A 23,720-nucleotide genomic window follows, 5' to 3' on the forward strand; every position below is an offset into this window, starting at 1 on the left:
AACCCCCGCTGGTGCCACCCCTGTCAGCCCCACCATGTTAGGATCAAATTTTAAGAACTTTTAATGTAGGAAATTGCACTCTAACACTCAAAATGCTTTTTTAAAGCAGTGCGTTCCAAGAAAAAATTATTGACTTATTCCCTGAGAGCGGGGAGAAGGGTTATTCTTTCTAAAAGTAATAAAAAAAAAAGAATGACCTCAGCAGCACATACTAGGTTTCAGATCAGAAAAAAAATTGTATGTGACGTCGAACATAAAAGGGTTAGCTTACTCACGGTGGCTACCTGAGTAGCTACGGTTCATACCATCATGCTAATAATAGAATGTTGAAACTTTGAGTGAAGAAAGATATTCACTCCATTGTGTCTTCAACATCACCTTACTGTATACTCTCAATGGTATACTTAACTTTGATTTACTATTAAAATTAAACAAGTGACAGGGTTATGCCAAAGAGGTTAAGAGTTTATGTTACCTAATATACAGTTGACAAATTGGGCAATTTCTTTTTATAGGATTAACGGTTGAAATTGACATTTCATGGCTTTTGCAAGTTGTTTTTTGAAGATTTTATTGTTTTTGAAAAGGTGCCAATCAGGAAAGAGCGAAAAGGTCTGAAAAGTACAATCCCCAGAAATGGATTCAAGAGGGGTGACAGCGCTGCCCCAATCCTAAACCTGGCCATCTAGACATGCCATAATCATAACAATTAACATTTCTGGCATCAGCACAATCACTGGGTCTCTTCTATTACAAATTCCTGGATCCGCTACTGGTCCCATAGATTCTTCCTAAAAAATAGGTACATTCACGACTGTAGCCAAAAGTTGAGATGCTTACATCCCAATTCCAGGTTCCTGGTTTCAAATCATGTCGTTTAGTGGGATCTTAACAATCAGCAACAATAGGGAGTTTTTGATTGCACAATGACGGTAGGACGTAGAACGTAATGGTGTTACATAAAGTCATCTGCGCATGCGAGAATGTTGAGTTCTTGCGATCGTGTGGAATCGAGGACGCAATTTGGCCAAATCACAGAGAATGTAGGATGCCCGGTAGGACGGTCACACATGAGTGAATACGTTCTAGCGTCGCGTTGTCGCACCAATCAAAACCTCCCTATTATCCCAGAGTGGGGCAGAGTTTAGTAGAAAGATCCATTGTTTTCATGACTACACTTTGTTTTTTTGTTTTTTTATAAGAACCAGTAAAATTTTGTCCAGGCTGTGTTCTTATTTTTTGGCCGATTTCAGGCTAAAAATGTTCTTATTTTGTTTTAATTTTACACACTTTTCAAACATAGAAAATTATGATATTATACAGCAGTATATTACTGTAGGCCTACTATATTATACAGGGCATTACATAGTCACACCAACTGCAAATAAGCTAAGATTTGTTGGTTACTCTATTTTTATCACCTGATTAGACATTTTACCTTCAGGCTTTAGTTTTTTCTTACTTTGTTTTCAATTTTTAAAGAATTTCAGCCTAATTGTTCTTATAAAATGTGTTCTTATAAAAAAAAAAAGTGTAAAGCAATTGAAGCCTAAAGTAACATTGGACATAAAAGTACAGTAAGTGCCTATTGTCTGCATTTTTGTGCTATCCTTAATAATGATTTATACTGACATTTATACAATGTCAATCTACTGTACCTCTCATACAATTAAGTATACAATTTTTATTGAATAATCAATCAATGAATCAGCTTCACAAAAACCCGCTTCTGACAAAACCAAATGAAATGAATTCTTTTGGAATTAAATATCTCTCATTACACATGGGTGCAGATCATGTTCACATCAAAATCCCCCCCCCCCCAATATTTTTAAGGAGGAGGGGTTGGTCCCCCAATTTTTTGAGTAACACCCCACAACCCTGCAATGTAATTTCATAAGTTGAGAAGATGCCTGAAAATTGTTGAAATGAACTGCATAAATGTTTAAGAGCGCTGTACAGTACAGCGAGAGTACATGATGATAAATTCCAGCCATCTAGCGGTACTACAGTATTTCCTCAAATCATCGCATCTCAGCACCATGGTGGGGCTGAGGTGGTGGTGGACTCACAACTGTCCCTACCCACCACCAGTGCCGGATCGTAGGGTAAATTGCATGGTATGCTAAGTATTGGCATATCTAGGATGTACAAGGGGTTGCACGTCCTCCCCCTACCCCTAAAAAAAATACTTGCCATCCCCAGTCGCGCTTCCCGCCCACAAATCATGCTCAAGTAATTCAAAATCACCTATCACCTTATTTTGCGAGTTATCCCCTCATAATCACGGATCCCCACTTTACCTTCCTAAACCATCAGCTCCCTTCCATTTTAAGACCCACCACTGATGCTAGGGCCTGCTAGTGATAGGAAAAGTTACTACTATACAGAATAAGATTGCGTTCTATGGTCAAAATACAATGCATGTTATTTTAATACCAGCATGGTTGTCTTCTCTTCAAAAGAATTCTTATTCCTGTATTTTAACAAATTTCAATTCAAATAATAATAATTCAAAGTTTCTTCTATACCTGTCATATGTATGTAAATATATTTAAACTTTAATCGATTTAGATTAGGCTTATAGAGAGAATACCCGATCGGCAGTGGAGGTCCCGATTTGTGAGAAGAGCATGCGCACATACTATTGGAAGCACTGCTTCCATTCCAGTGTTAAATTGGCTATTCTGACGCCACCACACGGTTGTCACAATAGCAAATTTAAGCGTTGTAGGGTATGCTCTGACTTCCATTGACTCACTGAATAAGTGATTGGCTGATATCGAAGACCAGCCATGCGGAAATTCTAAGTACGATGCGATAGGCCCCGACTGTAATCCTAGGTACCAAAGTAGGCCAAACATTGAAAAACTTTGCTATTCCAATTAGGGTGTATATAGAAGATCCTGACTAAGAAATGCTAAATAAAACGGAGAAAATATACTACAATATTTTTTTTATTTGTTTTAGCCAAGGTATGCACTGCATACCTTGCTTGCCTCGGTCCGCCACTGCCCACCATCTTTCAAAACAGATCTGTGCCCTCGACACTATATTAGACCTAAATATAACAGCTCAACCTATATTCAACCCATATTTCAACAAGAAATTTGTTTGATGTATAATACAAGCAGTTAAAAAATTAGGTTAATTCATCCAGATAAGTGTACTTGTGAATTCCACCCATTATATTTCCCGATATTTAAATCCAAAATGTTGATGCAAATCCAAAATCGTCGATGGGAAACAGCTTCTACAGTACTTTCTCACTTTTACTAATAGCCACATTGAAAGCAAATAAAAGAAGCACTAGTCATGATTTATACCATATTCCCAACCAAAAACGATCAAGAGAGGAATTTTACTGATGTGAGTTAGCCAAATTTTCATACCTTTCATAAAATAAAAAAGGAAATTAAAAAAAAAATTGTTAAAATTGATGGGGCAGTGAAGATGGTTGCGCGAGGGGACAAGAAACTAGTAATTTTTTTTTATATGGCCTAATTTTAGGTTTCTTCAAATTTCAAGAATTTTTCTCTGGCCTATGGAAATGGTATTAGATGATAATGGTATGTGGTAGGAAACTATTGAACATTTCAGGATATAATTTGAGGATGCCACAATAGACCTACTACAGTGCGACCAATCTTTCTATACAATTTGCTCACTCATGTGTTTTGGGACTACGTGTTTGAATACACACAATCCAAGAATCATAAAGAAAAATCCCAGCCATCTCATAAAGCTATTTTTAGAAAGGGGATATTTTAGAATGATAACTATTTTTAAAAGGATTATAAAATCATGTAATTAGACACCCGACCTACATTTAACATGTGATCGACATGTGAACATCACATGATACTGACTTTTGTTAACGTTAATTATAATATAATAAATTCTACATGGGATAGCATACTTGGTTGCCATGATTACAATTATGGGATGATATTGTGAAATGTTTTTTGTGTTTGATTTATATATTTACAACAGAATATAAATTGATTTCATTGATTTCAATAGTGAATTACAGTAGTTTAATAACTGGATAGCGGGTACATGGAAATGTTTTAAGAATCTTAAGTGTCCAAAAATCTACTGGCAAATTTCGCATTGCAAATAAATTCTTTGACCAGTAAATATTAAAGAGAATTTTATCATGTAAATGATATTTATTTTAAAGAGGTATTAAAGGATTATAGCTATGCTGCCTACATATCACCATCTTGAATTTTAAGGATATTCTCACAATTTACCATGCCTCGGCCTACGTTTACAGATGGCTACGAGGATTTAACTTTTGGGTGCAATACTTCCAGCAGCATAACGATCTGCACCCAAACACCGTTTGTGTTGACAAGAAATACAAAATCAGATTTTATATATACTGTAGCCAGAGCAATTAAGCAATCATCGAATGTTGTTATAGGACCTCCAGCATCTGAAAATTGTTTCAGTACAATATAAACCATGATGTTTATACAGAATTTGGTATAGCCCAGAGATATACTAAAGGCGAAAATGTCTCAATCATGCACGTTTTGATAAAAGCATGAAACTTCGCACACATATACTATGAATCATATTTTCAGGTATGGACTCTTATCAACAGAATCCTCTATAGGCCAGAAATGTTTACATGACACACTCATCTTTTGGCTTCTTTTACTCCCCTTGCACAACCATACACTGATATCGTTTCATGTAGTTTTATCAAAAGTCTGTTTTTTTTATGCATTTTGCCTTATCTATATCCTGTATACATAGATAGCAATAACTATATTATTATTTATGAGCATACAATAATGATAAGGAATGGTTATGACTCAATTTAAATGAATTCCTTTTAGCAACAAACTTTCAGTGAGAGTGGGAACTACAGTATACCATAATTGGAATCACAAAGATTATAAACACATCCTACATTAATACTATCCTGTATTTTACAGTACTGTACTTGATATCTTCACAATGCACTTTGCAATAAAAGCCAATTACATAAAAAACAGTTTTAAGTATGTAATTATCATTTTCAGATAAAAAAAAAACTATATTGCAGCTCTCTTGATGCACAGCTAGCATTCATTAGAATCAAGAAGGGAAGATGTATTACAGTTAGCAGAGGACCCCAACCTCCCCCCCTCCCCCACTTCCTGTTTATATTCCTGGTTTTTTCAATGACATCCAGTAATCTACAAGCTAATGTTATTTTTAAAAGCCACTGGCTCAATGCCGTAGCCAAGATTTTCAAACAGTGCGGGACAATATCAGGGTAAACCCACCTTACAAGCATTGGCGAAAAATGTGGACCCATTTTCTTAAAAGTTTACCCATTTTATGCAACATTATTAAAAATTGTGGGCCCACTTATTTAAAATTTTACCCATTTTAGGGTAAATATGAGAAATCTGGACCCTTTTTTCAAAAGTAGACTCATTTTATGTATAAAATTGCATAATTTGGACCCATTTTTTAAAATGTAGACCCATGCTCTGTGGACCCATTAATAGGAAAATTGTGTGGGACTGTCCCAACTGTTCCAATAGCTGGCTATGTCATTGCACTGGCTACCCTGGCAGAATGTCTATTTTTTCTTAAGAAAATTAATGCTTCTATGTATTGTTTAGCACAATTTTATCTTCTCAAGTTCAGAGGTTTCAGTCCACTAAACTAAAAATGTAAGCACAGTCGAGAGATCCATCATTAATTTAGATGAATACAAAATCCAGGGGCTATGGTAAAGCGTATAATAACATGCTAATTACATCTGAATACAATGACTTGGTGCAAGTCCAGGGTAAACACGTGACATCACAAGCACATAATGGCAATAGATGGAGGATGAGTCACAATCAAAGATACCATTGGAGTATACAGAGAGATGCATTCTGATTTGGGCAGCATTTTTATCTTTGTGTTGTATGATGGAACTCAGTTCTACATTCAACATATATGTTTTGTTGATTGATGAGATTAAAACTTCACATTTAATTAAACCAATCAATCAAAAGTCATTTAAAAATAACAATTACCTACAACAGAATACAATGTTCAGTGGCACAATGCTGCTGACATTTCACACAGTGCAGATAATGGATTACTCATTTCAGGCCTAATTGCATAAAAAATTTCTTTTAATTTTTGGCTGGCCCTGGCAAAAAACAGACCGCAAACACAAAGGGAAATGCGCACTCGACGGCGCCACCACAACCGTGTATGCGCAGGTAACCTGGCGACATTTTGCTGGACTCCAGTAGCTTCCACTTTGGATAAGCCTCGGCTATACTACCTTTTGCACTGTTAAGGTGGCGATGCCTTCTCAAGTAAGGGAGTTGCAACTTTAAGGTGAAAAAAAAACCTTAAACTAGTTCAAAGTCTTAAACTACAGTTTGTGAGAAATGAATGTACAGTATGTGAAAAGAGATAATTTTTTCAAAAAATAAATGTATGTGAAAAAAGATGGGTTTTCTACTACTCTATACCTTTATCGCAAGCAGAGTTTTGATTTTATTTACTATATTATCATATTAGGCACGTTCAGATGAGTTAGAAGTAAGCTTTGAAGTAGCAGTTTCCTTGTCGTAATCCCTGGGCAGTGCCCCTTTTTATTTAAAGTTACTTCAACATTACATACTACAGGTGATTTACTTCTGAGCAGTCTCAGGAGTATATGTGTGCTACTTTTGCGTACGCAAGGAATGTAAGGACTACGCGCTCAGAGTAGCACCGTGCAGACACACTTACTACAGAGCTCGCAAGTAAATACAATGAATTTTTCAAAAGAAATAATACAATAATTGACAATCTATTACGACACTATGCCACAGCATAAATTCCACATTATTATAATAAATATCTTGACATCTATGTTGGGTGTTGTTTGAATGGAGGAGTGTAAATACGGCGAGACTTTTTTTGTACCTTCTTTAGCGAACCTGCCGACTGCAAATATTGATGATTTCAATTTAAAAGTTTATTTTTGGCCAATTAGAGCACCTGCCACCATAAAAAAGTGGAAATTTCAGAAAAAAATAAAAGTTTTTCTTTACTTTTATTACGCCCTCCACTACCTTGAAATCTCCAAGTATAAGACGTATATTTCTTTCTAATTATATAAATATGAAGCATTTAACCATCCTGTTTTACATTCTGCAATAAAATTTTATTTTTATTTTCTCCTCCGCCTGCATGATTTTGGCAAACCTACTTGCTAAATAAGAAAACAAAATTTTATTTCTATTCCGCCGTCCTCCAATAATCTTTAAAAAAATAAGTAATAAAAAAGCCTCCCTCCCTCATCACTTTTCCAGCCTAGATAGGGTGATAAACTAATAATAATTTTTATAGGGCTTAAAGACAAAACTCACTTAGGATCACTAATGGTTTTGCAGGTTGACTAGGAATGGAGTCTCAGAGATGGGAACCATACAAACTATAAAATCTCTCGGAGGATGATAGGCAGCCATAGCTTTAGACCCCTTATCCAACTGATGGATCCCTGTTGGCAAATTTATGGAGCCACACTAAAGGGTTTTCAAATACTACGGAATGTCCGTAGTTACAATGGTAACTCAGCCCAATTATGGACGTATGGAAACGGAGATAAATACTACGGAAATACACACAAACTACGAAAAAAATACAATTTGGCCTAAGTTTATGGGAAATCCCAAATAAAACATGATATTATGGCTAAATCAACAACCGATACCACAAAGCAAGATCCTGCTTCCGGGTTTCCGAGATCGACCATACGAGTGAAGATGACGCTATAGACCACAGCTGTACTGTACTGCAATTTTGAGCAACCCATATCTTGGACTCATGGCAAATTATTAGGTACTAAAGAAATTTTTCATTTACTACGGATATATGAAAACATAGTTACGGAAATGCATTTTACGAACATGAGAAGTTTGCACTAAATGTGTTAAACTCAATGGATCAGACAAAATAAATATTGTATTAATTCCATTTTGTTTCCAAACTTGCCACTATCAAGAATAATATGTAAAATAATATCATTTTACAGCATGCTTACTACAAATTATAATGATAAAATAATGATGGTAATTCTACAAACTGAATTGCTGCTGAATCCAGAGAAAGTGGCCAATGACATAACACAGAGTAGACCTGGGTTTCCAGGCACTGATGTTTTTCCAGTTTCTCCTAAATCATTGTTATTGGCAGTCGCGTAGGTCATTGACACATATTCACAACCTCTAGCTTGGTGGATCAGCTTTCTTTGTTTACAACACTTGATACTATCCATTTTTTTTAAACCCCAGGAATGCATGGATATGAATACACAATATTTTTTTTTTATTATTATTTTGCAAGAAATTTTGTATCAAACTGGTTTACATCATCCAGAAGATCGAGGAGGTATAATGCCTTTGGGTACTAAATCAAAAACATAATTGAAATGCAGAGTAATTTATGTGCTATTGATTATGTTTTTCTTTTCTTTAATATTAAGTATTGTATATAATAGACAGGCTATCTATTGCACACATATCAAAAAACCATTAGCTCATTCAATAGACATGATCATTTTTTGGAAAATCTAAATTTAATAAGCTTAGCTAGACAAGGGCATAATCGGGTGCAGAAAAATACAACAAGTTATACTGTAACAGGTTAAATGATAAATGTGATAAAATGCGTGGTTGGTTTTCTAGGAAAAATATTGAAATATTTTGAACAGGGATGGAAAAAGTATGTGAAAGCACAACTGGCTGCCAGAGTCATTGCACGCCTCAAATAGGACTTTTTAGGAATTTCTTCTTTTTTTTTTTTTGGCTCCGGGCAAACATTATGGTGCCGTGATAGCGTACAGGTAACATTTGGTGCTGAAGGCACACATTTCTTACAGGCCTGATTTTGGAAAAACATAACAGCGGTAAATCATATTGCCTGTTTTCTTTTCCCATGGTACGTTTCCGCTAACCTATTAGAAATGGTTCATGACTAGCCAAAATTTTAAAAAGATAAGTTTTCATAAACGGGCAGAAACTGGGGAAATGGACATGAAAGTGAAAATGTAATTAATAACAAAAAGCAGATTTTTATTGTGATACATTATTTAGAATTGTTTCGAATTTGGGTGCTGAAATGTTTAACTTCCTATAAACTTTTTATAGGCCAGATGTTTATGTTTTAATATTAAGATTTGCATATACGATAACAGAAAACATGTGCAATTTACATTGATGACACAGTTTTATGTGTTTTTATCTAAGCAAGTATTCTAACAGGATGCAATATAATGATGATAAAATCACTTTTATTGCACAAAGTGAAACAGCAACACTGAGCCGATTAGTCTATAACCTCATGCATCTAAAATCTAACTCAAGACAAGCTATAAAGCTATACCTGTTTTGCATTTTTTCTTTGTCCATTGTTAAAAGTTCACTCTGTAATTTACTCATTTTCAAGGGTGGGTTTTGATACTTGCAGCACCAGATGCAGCTAGATGCAGCTAGGGCCAAGGGGCGGTGACCGCACGGGCAAAGTAGAATAAAAAAGGAAGGTAGATGAAATAAAAAATTAGACCTCTGGCCGCTTCCTGTTCAGCGTCCGGACCCAGAGTTGGTTTCCTGCCAACACACCTATTTACTAATATAGTTGTGGTTTTTTTACTGTACTTCCATTGAAAAAAAAATACAGTATGCTACCTTCTAATAGTAAGTAAGAGGGAGTGTGTGTCAACTGCTTGACATATTTTTTTGTTTTTTTGTGGCTACTTTTAAACCATCCAGGCTTTCTGTATTGGCAACTCACTTGAATTTAAAACTGTACATGTACAACAAACAGATTGGTTTTTCTTTAGTACTTTTTAGGACAGGTCTTCTTGCATATGGCACCATATTTCCTAAGCATATTTTGGAAGATTGTTCAATTTCATACATACCAAGGCTCACACATTCAGCATGAGAAGCATTCAAGGTTTGTCTCACGCTGTCATGCTTACAGATAAAAAATCTCATGCATAAATGTAATATTGCCTATAATTAGATATATACTTTTGTACTGTAGCTTTCTCGTTTCATCATCCACAGTACTTAGAATAGGTTTGGTTTTGTAATTACACATTCGAACACAAATAAATTGTGCTGCACTACACCAGGGTTAAATTGGATTGGCTTTCTATTTTAAGTAACACTCTCTCTCAACCAACAAACTTATGGAGCTGCATACAATATCGCTGCTGATACAGTTTTCTCTTAAGAAGGGAAAATAATGTCAGATACAAATTTCTCAGAGAACTTTGCAATCAAGTTGTTAACAACCAACAAACCAGCACACAAAGCTCGAACTAAATGTATAAAGAGATAATATATTTTTCTGATGTCTCCTTCACAGTATTCTTTATGGTCTGATAGGATCAAAGAACACAGTGAGAGAGCTGCCACGCGTGCGGCTCATGTCAGCCGGGATAGGTTCGTATAAGGTAAAAACATGCATTCTAAAGGAAAAAATGCAGATTCTTAACAGATTTTCAGTTATAAAAACAACACAACCCTAAAATGGCAAAGAATGCCTGGGTGTAGGGGAGGGGACACTCCCCGGACACCCCTTGGGGCAGGGGTTAAATCTCATGCCTGCATATTGGTCTAACTTGGAATGTATGCAATTTATCATTAGCTTATGACTCATCCCATCATTCTTCCAACTGGATTTACTGTACTTTCACAACTTTACTAGTGAAATGATCTCAAAATATAGAGGGCAGTATAACATTTTTTCTAGAAACAAGGACATGTTGATCAAACAGGAATTCCATCACGTTGCACTAGCAAACTGATTCTTGTTAGCAATTTCATAAATCAATGTAGTGAAACATCGTTAATTTGTACTTAATATACAGGTGCTAAATTAATAAGTAATATTGGATTCCTTAATAAAATTAGCTATGCCGGTTTTTACCCTTGTCGGAGGAAATACCCTTTCCAGAGGTAAAAACAGTTCACAATGCCATATAAGTTTGCTTTTCGTATACCTGCCACCAACAAGGGTTTTGTCTATTTTTATCTTTCGCCTTTTGTGTGTATTTTAGTGAATGAATTTGGCGAAATAAATGAAAACCAATAATTGGCTACCCAATTTGTATACTGTAGCCTACACACCTGCCAATGCTGGCAACTAAAGAGCACAACATCAATTAACTTTAGTGAAAAAACTTCCTGTCGTGTTGTATAATCCATTTAGAAGATGCAGAGCAATCACCAAACGATCAATTTGCGATTTGTTTTGCTGTTGCCTTGGTTAGCGAATGATGACAAACATTAATGAATGGTAGGGATATATTTTCTCGCGTGACAGTTAAAGTTTGTGGAAATAGAAATTGATTTGGTATTAGGTGACACCTTGACCTGTTGCAGTCATATCGCTTTCAAACTGGATCAGCGTAAGAAAAATAATAGGTATGTTATTTTTGATGTAATTCAACAAGGCACAATTACAAGTATGCAAAAATTCATAACCACCAGGTGTTTAGAATTTACAGTTTTCGAAGAATTTGGTGTCACAGACGTACGGACACACATGCATGGTTGATCGCAAAGGATCCTAACGCTTTTAAGCATAGCAACCAATAATATTTATAGACGTGGGTCAGATATTTATTTTGTGCCCTTGATCTCAGAGGATATCTTAATGATGGTAGTTTTGCCCATATTTTAAATTATAACCTTCCTTCAATATTCTTAAGTTGCTAATTTAGATGCAATAATTTCCAGGCGTAATCTCCCTGATGAAGTGCTATATCCCAATATTTTCACTACAATTCCATCATTCCAACTGAATTATTTCATGATTATGGTTAAAGGACTGTCAATCAACTGAACTAATGACCAATCAGAATAAGGCAAGGAATACGGGCGTGTCCTACACACACGTGTTGTCCCATAAACGCACATATTTACGTACATTTACACTATTGTTTTGTGGGACCTAACAAAAATATCCAAGGGGAACAATATCCAAGGGGCATGGCTTGCAGAAATAAGTTACACTTAATCAAGATGACTACTCAAACAATGCTTAAACCTATCTCTGAATATCACCACTAAATTTACAAATAAAATGAATAGGGCCTACATTTTTCATTTTTTTGAAGTGTCAATGTTGTATTCAGGTTAGTGTCAAAGTAAATAAATTATGAATAAGAGTGATGTTTTGCCCTACCGGTCGCATTACTTATCATACTGAATACACCGTACATTCCCAAATACTTGCGAGAAATCTTGCAAGTTATTCGGTTGGGAATTGAACCTACGACTTCCAGATACTGAGTATTCAGTACAATAACACGTAAGGGCAAAAAATCACACATGTATATCATTTCCTGATGCAAAAACAACATTGAAATGTAATCGACTTACCTTACTCTCATTTTCTGTTAAATTTCCTTGAATTGCAACAATTTGGTATTGCTTCGACTTGAAGTTTGTGAGAGTTTGGCGTAATGGTTTAAGAGCATATCCTGTTAATTCAGATGTTTTTAACAAACCAATTTGCTTTTGGGAGAAGCTTGGATCGAACAGCAGAAGACGAATACTTTTATCTTTCAACTGCTCGTAACCAATGATGGTACGACTGTGTCCTGTGAAAAGATATACAAGACAATGAATATCTTGTTTTTAAACAAAGATACTTTTGGGATAAGCTTGATGGAACAACAGAAGACAAATACTTTTATCTTTTACATCATTATCACTGTCATAATAACTACAGGGGTAGCACCAGGGAGAAGGCAGGCCAGGGGGGTCAGGGCATCTACCCTGTCAGGGAGATGTTCCCCCAGTTGGGGAGCAAAAGCAATCCTCAGGAAGAAAAAAGAATTACCGTACTCGTGCGAATAAGCACCCTGTTTGAATAAGCGCCCCTCTCGAATAAGCACCCCTTCCTAACGTAAACATTTCCTTAAGCACCCCGTTTGAATAAGCCCCCCGTCTAATTTGAATAAATGCCCCCTCAATAATCCAATCAATCTGTGGATGTTGGCATGATTTAAGTTATAGTGAATATCAAAATGAGTATTTATCTTGGACAGATGAGTGAGAGCTCCCTGAACAGACAGTATATTTCCAACCTTCATCTTCTTGCACTTGTCTATAGCCTATAAAACCTGCAATGATCATACCATCTTGCTAATCTCAATCGACTGATGGCCAACCAGCTAACCACCACCACCAATTTCATCTGCTATTCTGCTATTAATATACTCACAACATTCTTGTCATGACAAGCCATGCTCTTTGGACGATTATCTTTTCCGCCGCACCACCATTCGTAATTTGCGGTTTATGATGTCCTTATATAATCGTTTTTCATTTAAGAACCCCTCGATTTTCATCTATTTCCATAAGCGCCCCCTCAATTTCCACTCTGTTTTCATAAGCGCCCCGTTCAAATAAGCGCCTCGTTTAAATAAGCGCCCCTCAAAAAAATTTTAAGAGCCTGGGCGCTTATTCGCACGAGTACGTTATATGTATTTTTTAAATATTAGTACAGCAGATTTTAAAATCGATTAACACTCTGACCGCCAGGGGTTTGAAAAGAAGCATCAGCCACCGCAAGACTTTTTAGCAAATTTTAACACTTTTCCGAAGCTCGTTTAGAGTGCGTATGTGATCAGATTGACATGTAATGAATACTACAAGAATTACAAACATTTTAGATTTACAATGGTACCAAACACTTTATTCTAATCACAATCTGTGACCCGTAACAGTAAAATGAAAATGACTCACTTTTGGAAATTTACGCAATTTCGCACAACGAAGCTGAGATAATCGCGATTTCGTGAAAGTAAATCAATATCGCTCTATGCTAATGTAAACAAACAAATTGTGAAATACTTACGGTCCAGACTGATTATAGTGTTCAAATTGTTAGTGCATGTCGGTATTACCCCATCAATCGGATTTCGTCAAAAAACCTGAAACATGGAGATCTCCGTGTTCGGCAATCAAGCGCTGCGTTACCAAACACGGAGATCTCAGTGTTTGGCGGGCAGAGTGTTAAATAAGCCTTTGAAGCCCCTACATTGATACAGTTTTTGAGGGCACCCCTGCTGGACCATTTCCAAGAGATTTTGAGCAACGCCCAAATATGCTCTCATCTGGGACACTGGACCCCTCCTCCATCGTCTGGCAAATTTTTCCTTTTCATCAATACTACCACCATGTTTTGACAACACAATTTTTTTGGCTTATTCAGGCACTATTATCATGGTCTTATCATTGTCCTCCTGGTCGTCATTTTTGTTGTCATAGCCGATACTGACATTGCTGTTGCCATTGCCATCATCTTCATCATCACCATCATCATTATTACATAACCATTACAAATACACAGAAGAAAGGAAAGAACATCAATTAAAAGTACAAATGCATTTTTAATTATATCCTCAAAGGGTACACACCTTCATGCTGTAGGTAAAGAGGGAGTTTGTTACTGCAGATAGCCTTCCTACTGAAGAGACTACCCAATGCTGGTGGTGATTCAAAGTATTTCTGAATCCAGTCAAAGAGCAGTGGGTGAGTATTGTTTGGCCCAGAGGGATGATGGAAGTCTATCAATTTGCACCTATAAAGAATAAGATTTGAAACAAATATTAATACAGTATAGGAATATAGTGCCTTTTGGTCATTGCATCCTTGGAAACCAATTTTTCTTTACTTATATAAATCCCTTGTTTTACCCATCCTTGAATATTGCTATGTTGTAAGGTCTCCTTATGAAATTGAATATTGTAATAGGCTTGAAAAGATACAGAGGGTTGCTACCTGGATTGCCTTTGTCCGTGGAGATGGCAGGTATGAAGACTGTCCAACTTACTCTAACCGGCTTAGAATGTTTTACCTTTCTCCCCTCTCTGTCAGGAGGAGCATTTCCAGAGTTAAGTTGGCTTCACGCTATTTACAGCATAAGTTCCTGTCTATTCTTAATATTCCTTTCATACTAAATTCTATGATCATACCAAGCTCTTTAGGATTCCTGTTCGCACTTCATTCTACCAACGCTCACTTTATGTTGAGGCTGTCAACCTTTGTTTAAGTCTGAACGAACATGGTTTTAAAAATGTGGTTTCCCAACATTTACACTCTTTATGGGAAAACTAGCTAACAGTGATTTTTTAAAGTCTTGTATTGCTTGCAGTTTCTTTTACGGTTTAAACATCTTGTATATATTTTTATTCTGACATTTTGTAATTATTCCAATTTTAAACCGTATTTTAAACATTTGTAGGCTAGTTTTTAATCATTCCTTGTTCTTTTGGTATTTTAACCCTGATTTTAACCATGCCGTTTGCAAAATGAAATCCTGTACCCATTTTTTAAACTTTTGTCTGTTACATTTACATGCTAAACTTAGAATATATAATTACCTTTACTGAGCATCATTTAATCAAGAAGTTGGTCGCGATTAACAGCGTATGGAAACGCCAATGTACACATTAATGGTTAATACTAAATGTTTGGAAAGTAATTTTTAAACGGTTTTGTATTTTTAAATAGTTTTTTTTGTGTGCGTGTTTTAGACTTTGTATTGATTTTATTTATTTTAGTTTCTTACGATGCTTGACTATACATAATATTTTATTGTATGTTTTTTTAGCATGATTATTATTTTATTTTTTTTTTTACAATTGCTATTGTTTCAGAGAAATTTTAATCACAATAAATTTGAATATAATTTTAGCATGTTTTTAGTACAGTTATGTAGTGTTCGATATTGAAAAAAACAATGTTCTTTTTTTTCTTGTAGTTCCCAGAAGTGAAAAGTCAAGTGTAAAATATATAGTTATATTTATCAATTTCTGAATTATTCATAATAAAGGCCTCTGTGTTTTGTTACGCAATTGATGTAATCTGTTGAATCAAATATATACTTTTATATCGGAATTGTAAAATTATACAAATAAAGTTACTGTTACCCACACATACGTCTGCACTGCCATTACATGCGTCTGCGTCTACTAGTTTTTCTTTTTATACGTTTATTTTTATCAAAACTATGTTATATTTCCACTAATTTGTGTATTTTTATATGACACAGTACTAGTAGCAGACACGATACAAAGTTAATGGTGACATGTGTATGAAGTTACAGTACACACGCGACACCTTCACTACCATCGCACATTTTTGCATCATCTGACCTATTCTGTCTTTGAAATAATGCGCCCACATTCCTAAAGGCAGCGTACAAAGCATCTTACCCTCAAGAGTATGTGGGGACCAGTTTGTGGGAAATTTTCAAGCCACATGTGAATTTGAGCCACAAACGCTGCCTCAAATTCACGTCAAACTCCCACCGGGAGCTATTATTGCCTTCAGAAATTCCCTCCAGGCCCTACAGCAAAATATTTCAGGCAATAATGGCTAGAGTAGGGTCACTATTTACCAACAGAGCCCTCAAATATTAGTGAGGGGGTAGAAGCAGAAACATAACTGAAGTCACCAATTCCAATCCAACGTCCAACTACAGTATGATATGCTGTTACACCTACCTGACTTTAAGAGATGTGAAAAAGGCCATAACCTCTGTAGCACCTATCCATTTCCTTGTGTTGTAGATCTTGCCACCAAGCTGTTCTCTGCCCTGTTCATCATAGCCTTCCTCCCAGGCTTTCTCAATCAGCTGTTGAATTTTAGATATAGAAGGCATATTGGTAGAGCCTACAATAAAATGTCAATAAAAATTAGCAAATCTGATTTAGCATTGAAGCTTCTATGAAAACAAATTCTTGTAATCCCGAAAATATTGAAATAAATAACAAATTCATATTATTCTAAAAATATTTTGTATCATAATGAAGTGATTTAACTTCGACACTTGAGTGTAAATACTGATCATCATTTGACATGGAAGGATCATTTAAGTCATACTGCAATGAAGTATCAAAACAAATTTGCTGCAAATGCTGTATCAAATACAGTACTACTTGCCATACCAAACTCTTAGTACTGTATGATAGCAAATGCTCTAGTAATGCCAGTTTTCGATTACTGTAGTTGCAATATTATATCAATATAAGTATTCTACAAATTTGACTTAATAGACTAGGCAGAGTTCTAATCTCTGTTGATATAATAGAGAATTGGTATAAAACACTAGAACATAATATTATCATGTCAACTAAAAATATCTCTACTCAAAGCCTTAAAAAACACTTTATTTTAGAGTTTATATACCATAAAACCTCATATTGAATCCCAATGGGCTTAATCTCAAGAAGAAGCCCATCTTGAATTGAAACCCACCTCTTCAGTTTGCAAAATTAGCCTCGATATCTACATACACTGTACATGAATTTCAAAGAAACAAAATTGGTTTACTGTATAATAGTTTAGGTGATTTAAATGACGGTTAATGCACACCTTGATACAGATTAATGCTACAGTGGCCCTATTTATTGCTTTTTAGTACTAATTCCCCAAATTTACAGCATTCATTTTGTAAAGACCACTCTCTACTTTGCAAAAGTGGCGTAGAAAAAAAAGCCCATCTCGAAAAGAAGCCCATCCAAAGTTTGCAAAAAAAAAAGCAGCCCAGGCTTCCATTTAAGGTTTTATGGTGGTATTCCCTTATAATCACTACTAGAACCAGGAGCAAGTGTACTTGTATTGAAGGTTAAAAAAATTATTTTGTTTTATTGTGATGGACAGATTCATAAAAACTTGTTTTTATTTTCATATTTCTTTACCTGCAGTTCTTGAAACTGTGTTGCTTCATTCTCAACTTTCATCCTCTCATCCATCTCGATCTGTCGTGCAATCATCTCATCGGTGTTGCTCACGTCATCAGCCTGTGACAGCTCTCTTGCTAACGTTTCATCATCATTAGTATCAGCAGAAAAATGCGCATCCACATGATGTGCTAATAAGTTTACATCTGTAGAACTATATTCACATAGAGGGCAGTATTTAAGTTCATGAGATGATGTAGCACCATCCTGAGGAGGGCGGTATTTAGGTTCATTGGTTGACTTGCCTGTACCAATATCATAGACATTTCGAGGTGGTATGAGCATGCCACCAACAGCATCCACACTGCCACTATCCTCACCCTTACATGGAGATCTTAATATAATGTTTTTAAATACACTTAAGATTGAACTGTCAGAATCATTATCTGATGACATCTTAACCTTTTTTTTCAGAGGTGATTGCACACGCGAAAGTGATGATCGGCCATTAGCATTACTTGAATTATCCTGATTTTCAACATCCGTCATTGAAATAACTGAAAATAATGATGATGAGGATGATGATGTTGCGACATCGTCCTCTAAACTGGAAGTCTCCTGATCTGGAACACAATATTGTAAATGTTGTACAGAGTTTTCTTTTTCAGATTTTTCTCTTGTTTCTTTTACCTTTTTTCTCGAGTTCTTTATTTTACGCCCTGTCGCATCCTTAGTACGCACATCATTAGAGACAGCACCAGTGTTTAGAGCATGTTCTTTGGACAGCGCTAAAAGAGTCTTGCCTTTGGATTGGTTGACATCTCCATTTTTCTGACTGTTAAATTCACAGCCATTATGCATGGAATTACTTTGCGCATCAGGTGATTTATACTTTGTTGCAGTGTGGCCATTAATTCTGGATGAGCGACCTGAATTAGCAGGGCTTAGAATATCAGCATGAGCTGTGTTTATATGATATTCTAAGTCATCAGCAGAAACACCTTCTAAATCGCACATCGGACACTTTGCTTGAACATGTACATCTAACATGTGCGTGTTCATACGATCTGCATCTAACTTCTCCTGTCCGCATATTGCACAGGTAAATAAAGGTGTTTTTAGTGACATACTAATTGGCAATCTTTCCAACTACTGATACTTGACTTAAGCATACTGGTCTGCCTGCTTCTAAATGGTATATTGATATCTGAAAAAAAAATTTAAAGGTTGAAGATTATATATCTATTTCTACCAAGCACACAGATAGATGGTCAAACTCCAAAATTAAAATAATGCACAGAAAAGAGTGAAAACATGGAATATCGCAGACAGTCCAACCAAGCCACGACAAGGTTTTCGGACCAAAAGTTTCACTATTATTATTATACCATAATAAGATATTTAAAGAAATAAGAAATTTAAGGTTACAGTAGGATCAAGCAAGCTACCCCAATTAATACACAAGGTTGTCGAAACAATATCCACAACCTATTAATTTGCCTATCGAAATATCGTTCTTTTGATTGCCAATCCTTAATGTTGAAGACTAAAAGCACAAGTTAAGTCCATGGGACATAATACTACTAAGTGAGCCAAAAAAAACTCTCCCTGTGAACCCTACAAGCACCAAGGTGGAAGTATATAATAATTAATATTTTATACCTCCTACCAGGACCACAAGGATCCAATCAGCCACTCGGTTCGGAACCCCTGTCGCCACACTATAAAGTTTTTTAATTGCATGGAGGATATCTCAAAAATCAGCTCAAATTTTAGCGGAAAATCACTAGGAAAACAGGTGCGCGAAATTGCTGCATAATGCATCGTTATATATCAAGATCTGGTCAAAGCCTAATTTTCAGCAAAATCTACGCAGAAATCAGCCCTTATTTTACGAAATACGCTGACAAATATCTAGGCCGAATTTTTACACAAAAGATATATTCCCTGCACAGGCCTTACTATACAGTCTGGCAATGTCAGTTCGGACCACCTGTCGTGTTGTTGGCAAATTTCTGGAGCCACCACTATTTGTAGGGTCACCTACCTACTACTACTAGCCTAGGCCCACCTACTAGGTAGCTAGGCCTAGGCCTACGCCAGGCTTAGGCTGGGTGGCAGTTTTATTAGGGTAGGTCTAGGCTAGGCCCTGCCTAGTAAGGGTACAGATGATGCTCGCGATGCTGTTGAGGCGAACCCCGATCCATACATAGCGGCCGAACTTGTTCGCAGTCGAAACTGTTCTACACAGGCCTAACCTAGGCCTACTAACTACTACTCGGCCCCTAGGCCTGGTCTAGGCCTTCCTATGGCCTAGGCTTAGTAGGGGCTATCTAGCCTAGGCCCTAACCTAGGTAGGCCTACTAGGCCGGTGCTAGCTCTTAGGGCCTAGGCCTAGTCCTAGCTTAGTTTGAAAATCATGGGATGAAATGGAGTTCATTAAATGTTTATCAAAATAGCTTTTGTATTATTATAATGTTCTCAAATGATAATTACCTAATAGGCCTAGTAATACTATAGGGGCCGACGCCTAGGCGTTACTCCAATAGCCCTGTCCATAACCTGTTGCAACACCTTCTTTTTATAACCAAAAAAAGATAAACAGTAATCTAAACAATGAAGACTGCCCTCTCGAGAACGGATCGCCGAAAAACCTTACTAACCCAAGTTCATAATTTAAGCACACAGTAGACCTTCGTTGTTCTATTTTCTCTATGGTTGTTCTAATGGCATAGAACATATTATTATGATTTCTTTAAAATGACAGTTAAATGAACTCAATCAGGTGTTAAGCAAAGTTATGAGCGTTGAATATTTATCATCTTATCAACTTTCTTAAATCAAGTTTTGAGAAAATGCCTTTATTTTCGGCAGGTTTCTATATTTACGAACTCCCATCCGAAAATGGCTTAAGTTTAACTTTTAAACTCAAACTTTTAGAATAGTAAGATGAATATTATACTTTATTTATTGCACAAAACCCCAATTCACACAAAATACATGTTCTACCGCCTATTCTGGCTATTAAGGCTTGTTTTCTCAAGGCCTACGGTGCGAGTTTACAGATTGTAGTACGGATATACACATGACCTTCCCTTTTACAAAATACAGTATTGTAGGCCATCAATTTGTGGTTACACATATTTGGGCATTGTACAATAGGTGCCCTTGTCCAGCCCACTCTATAACAGATTTCTCCTTCTAGTCAAACAATGGCAGGAAACTATAATAAATTACAATATGCTATTACAGTATACTACTTAGTAGGCCAGATAGATGAGATTGATGAAGAATTTTGAATTACAAGTGGGGATTGTTCCATAGCCTAAGGAAAGACAAAAGAATATGGAAATGTCTTACCTTTCGCATTCCAATAAATGTCTTCATCTTTTACTAATTTTAACATATTCATTAAATGTTGAAGGACATAAACCATTACTATTTCAAAGTTTATTTCGGAATTGGAAAACAGGATCACGCCCGTATCCGGGGGGGGGGGGGTGCGTTGGGTGCGTACGTACCCCCCAAATCGAAAAACGTCCACTAATTATAACCAAAAAAATGTGACCTTGTTCCCAGAATCATTATAAAATGAATCACATAAGAATACAGTATTAAGATTGTATGAATGTACAAATGAATTACAATAAGAATATGTATAAGAGACAGATCGCAGACAGTCCAACCAAGCCACGACAAGGTTTTCGGACCAAAAGTTTCACTATTATTATTATACCATAATAAGATATTTAAAGAAATAAGAAATTTAAGGTTACAGTAGGATCAAGCAAGCTACCCCAATTAATACACAAGGTTAAAATGTGACCTTGTTCCCAGAATCATTATAAAATGAATCACATAAGAGTACAGTATTAAGATTGTATGAATGTACAAATGAATTACAATAAGAATACTAGAGTGCTGACTCCACACGCGCAATCTTTTGTACTGCCAGCAACATAACACAACAAACATACACACGTTATATGCATGTTATCGTCTCGGTGTATCTTCCCCTAACTACCAGCCGGTATGTCAGTGTATAGCAATGAAGTCAAAATGCTAGAATGACACCCCGGTTTAGACAAGTATAATATTCGTTCCTAGCGCTCTCAGAAATACCCTGGACGGGTATACTCATCATGATGATCCTTTTATACAGTATACCCCGTCACGGGTTCAATGGATACATAGCGTATACATACAGTAAAATTATGCTTATACCTCTGTATATGTTTTCTGTCGAAGAATAAAAATGTTGATTAATGCCTTCAAATTAGTCTACTAGGACGTAAGAAAGCAAATTTTTTCAGGGGCCTTCGGCCCCTGGACCCCGACCGGGGCCCTGGGCGGCCCCCTGGCCCCAGCCTGCTTACTCGCTGCGCTCGCAAAACGCACACCTCCCCCCACATTCAAAAAGCTTGATACGGGCCTGAGGATTGCCGGATGGAGCAACTGGGTGTACGGTAAAAAGGCCCAGGAAAAAATGGCCCTCCCTAGGTCTGGGCCTCTGAAAAAAAGAAGCCCCGGAAAAAAGTGGCCCCGGTGAAAATGGCCCCAAACGACAGGTGGTAAAAATGACCACAACGATAAAAATTAATAACATAAAAATTAATAAAATAGTTCATAGATTGAAAAATATATATGTAGGGCCAAATAAATAGGCCTATTGTTTTAATTGCAACATTTACATTATAGAAGTGGTTGGCGCATCGTGGCTTGGACTCCCATCCTTGAGGTCAGGGGTTTGAAACTCCCGCTGGTCAAGGCACTTTATCTGTACGTTTATCTCTCTCTACCAAGGAGTATAAATGGTTACCTGGTAGAATGTTGTGGCATTGAATGTTCTAGTTTCGTGCGCTAAAGAAGTAGCTTCCCAGGGAGGAGAGAAGGTTGCACTTTGTGCTGGTGTGCGATTGTACGTTATCCAGTGACCAGGGATAATAACGCTCGCGCCTTTGATATGAACATTCAATTTGGAATTGGCGCCTCATAAATGTTTGAGAATTATTATTGTTATAAAATGCATCAAAATTGCAAAAATTTTATCAATAAATCAATATAAATCATGTATTAAGTAAAATAATTTAGTTTTTAAAAAATCGAATGTCAAATATGTTGCATTTATATTACTTTTGCAGTAATTAAATAAAATTAATAAATTAGTTCAGATTGTAAAGAAATATGTATTAGATAGGGCTATTGTTTTAATTTGCAATTTTAAATTATAAAATTCAGTTACTACTATAGATCTTAAAGTTATATTTTAACTTACCGGTACTGTATTATGACATAATAAATTTAGATTAATTACAACAAAAAAAAACTTTAATGAGCAATTAATGGACTGTATCTATTCCCTAAAATAAATAATTATTCTCGAATAAACAAGATATAAATCATTCTCAAATACACATGGATTACCAAACATCAATTTATGCTGATTTATTAATTCATTTTTTGCTATTTTGCAGTATATAAATAAGTTGAAAGATTTTTTTGAAACAACAGTTTTATCATTGTGGGCCATTTTTACCTACCTGCAATTTGGGCCCATTTTTACTATTCTGGGGCTCCATGAATTTGCCGACAAGGGGTCCGACATGTCCGACGTACTGGATCCAGTGGCGTAACTAGAAGTCTTGAATTGGGGGGGAGGGAGTCTGATAAGGGGCGCGAAGGTGAAGTGGGAGGGGGAGCTCGTTGATCAGTTGAGGGGCGCTAATTCGCAAAATATGGTGGTTTTAGGTGATTTTTTGGAGGGATGACTGGGGGGGCGAGTTTTTTTGGGGGGAGGGAGGGGCGTGTGCGGCCCCACCCCCGCCCTCCCCTAGGTACGCCACTGCGTGGGTCGAAACAACGGGCCGACTATAGCCTTGGTCTGGGTCCGGAACAAAACAAATCCCTATAGTATGAGTTCACACGGAGAGTTTTTTAAGACTTAGTATGGTCCAAATTGTGCTTCGTGGCGTCGGACGACAGGGGGTTCCGGGCCTGTCCGAAGGTGGCGGAT

At 36.4% G+C, this 23,720-nt stretch overlaps 1 protein-coding gene across 1 annotated transcript in view; it reads right to left on the reverse strand.

Annotated features, from left to right (window-relative positions):
* Nucleotides 1-20,315, reverse strand: part of LOC117117053 (zinc finger-containing ubiquitin peptidase 1-like) — a 23,290-nt gene extending 2,975 nt beyond the window's left edge. Inside the window, exons 1-6 of the mRNA XM_033261237.1 lie at nt 20,204-20,315; nt 17,700-18,914; nt 16,529-16,705; nt 14,438-14,601; nt 12,390-12,613; nt 4,855-4,863 (exon numbers count right to left, since the gene is read on the reverse strand). Of these exons, the coding sequence (XP_033117128.1) occupies nt 4,861-4,863; nt 12,390-12,613; nt 14,438-14,601; nt 16,529-16,705; nt 17,700-18,835 (1,704 nt within the window). The 5' untranslated portion in view covers nt 18,836-18,914; nt 20,204-20,315 and the 3' untranslated portion in view covers nt 4,855-4,860. The remainder of the gene's footprint in view (nt 1-4,854; nt 4,864-12,389; nt 12,614-14,437; nt 14,602-16,528; nt 16,706-17,699; nt 18,915-20,203) is intronic.
* Between the last annotated feature and the right edge of the window lie 3,405 nt (nt 20,316-23,720).

Source organism: Anneissia japonica, unplaced genomic scaffold, assembly GCF_011630105.1.
Source record: "Anneissia japonica isolate Jap-2015-1 unplaced genomic scaffold, ASM1163010v1 scaffold288094_len592898_cov174, whole genome shotgun sequence".
Taxonomy (NCBI): Eukaryota; Metazoa; Echinodermata; class Crinoidea; order Comatulida; family Comatulidae; genus Anneissia; species Anneissia japonica.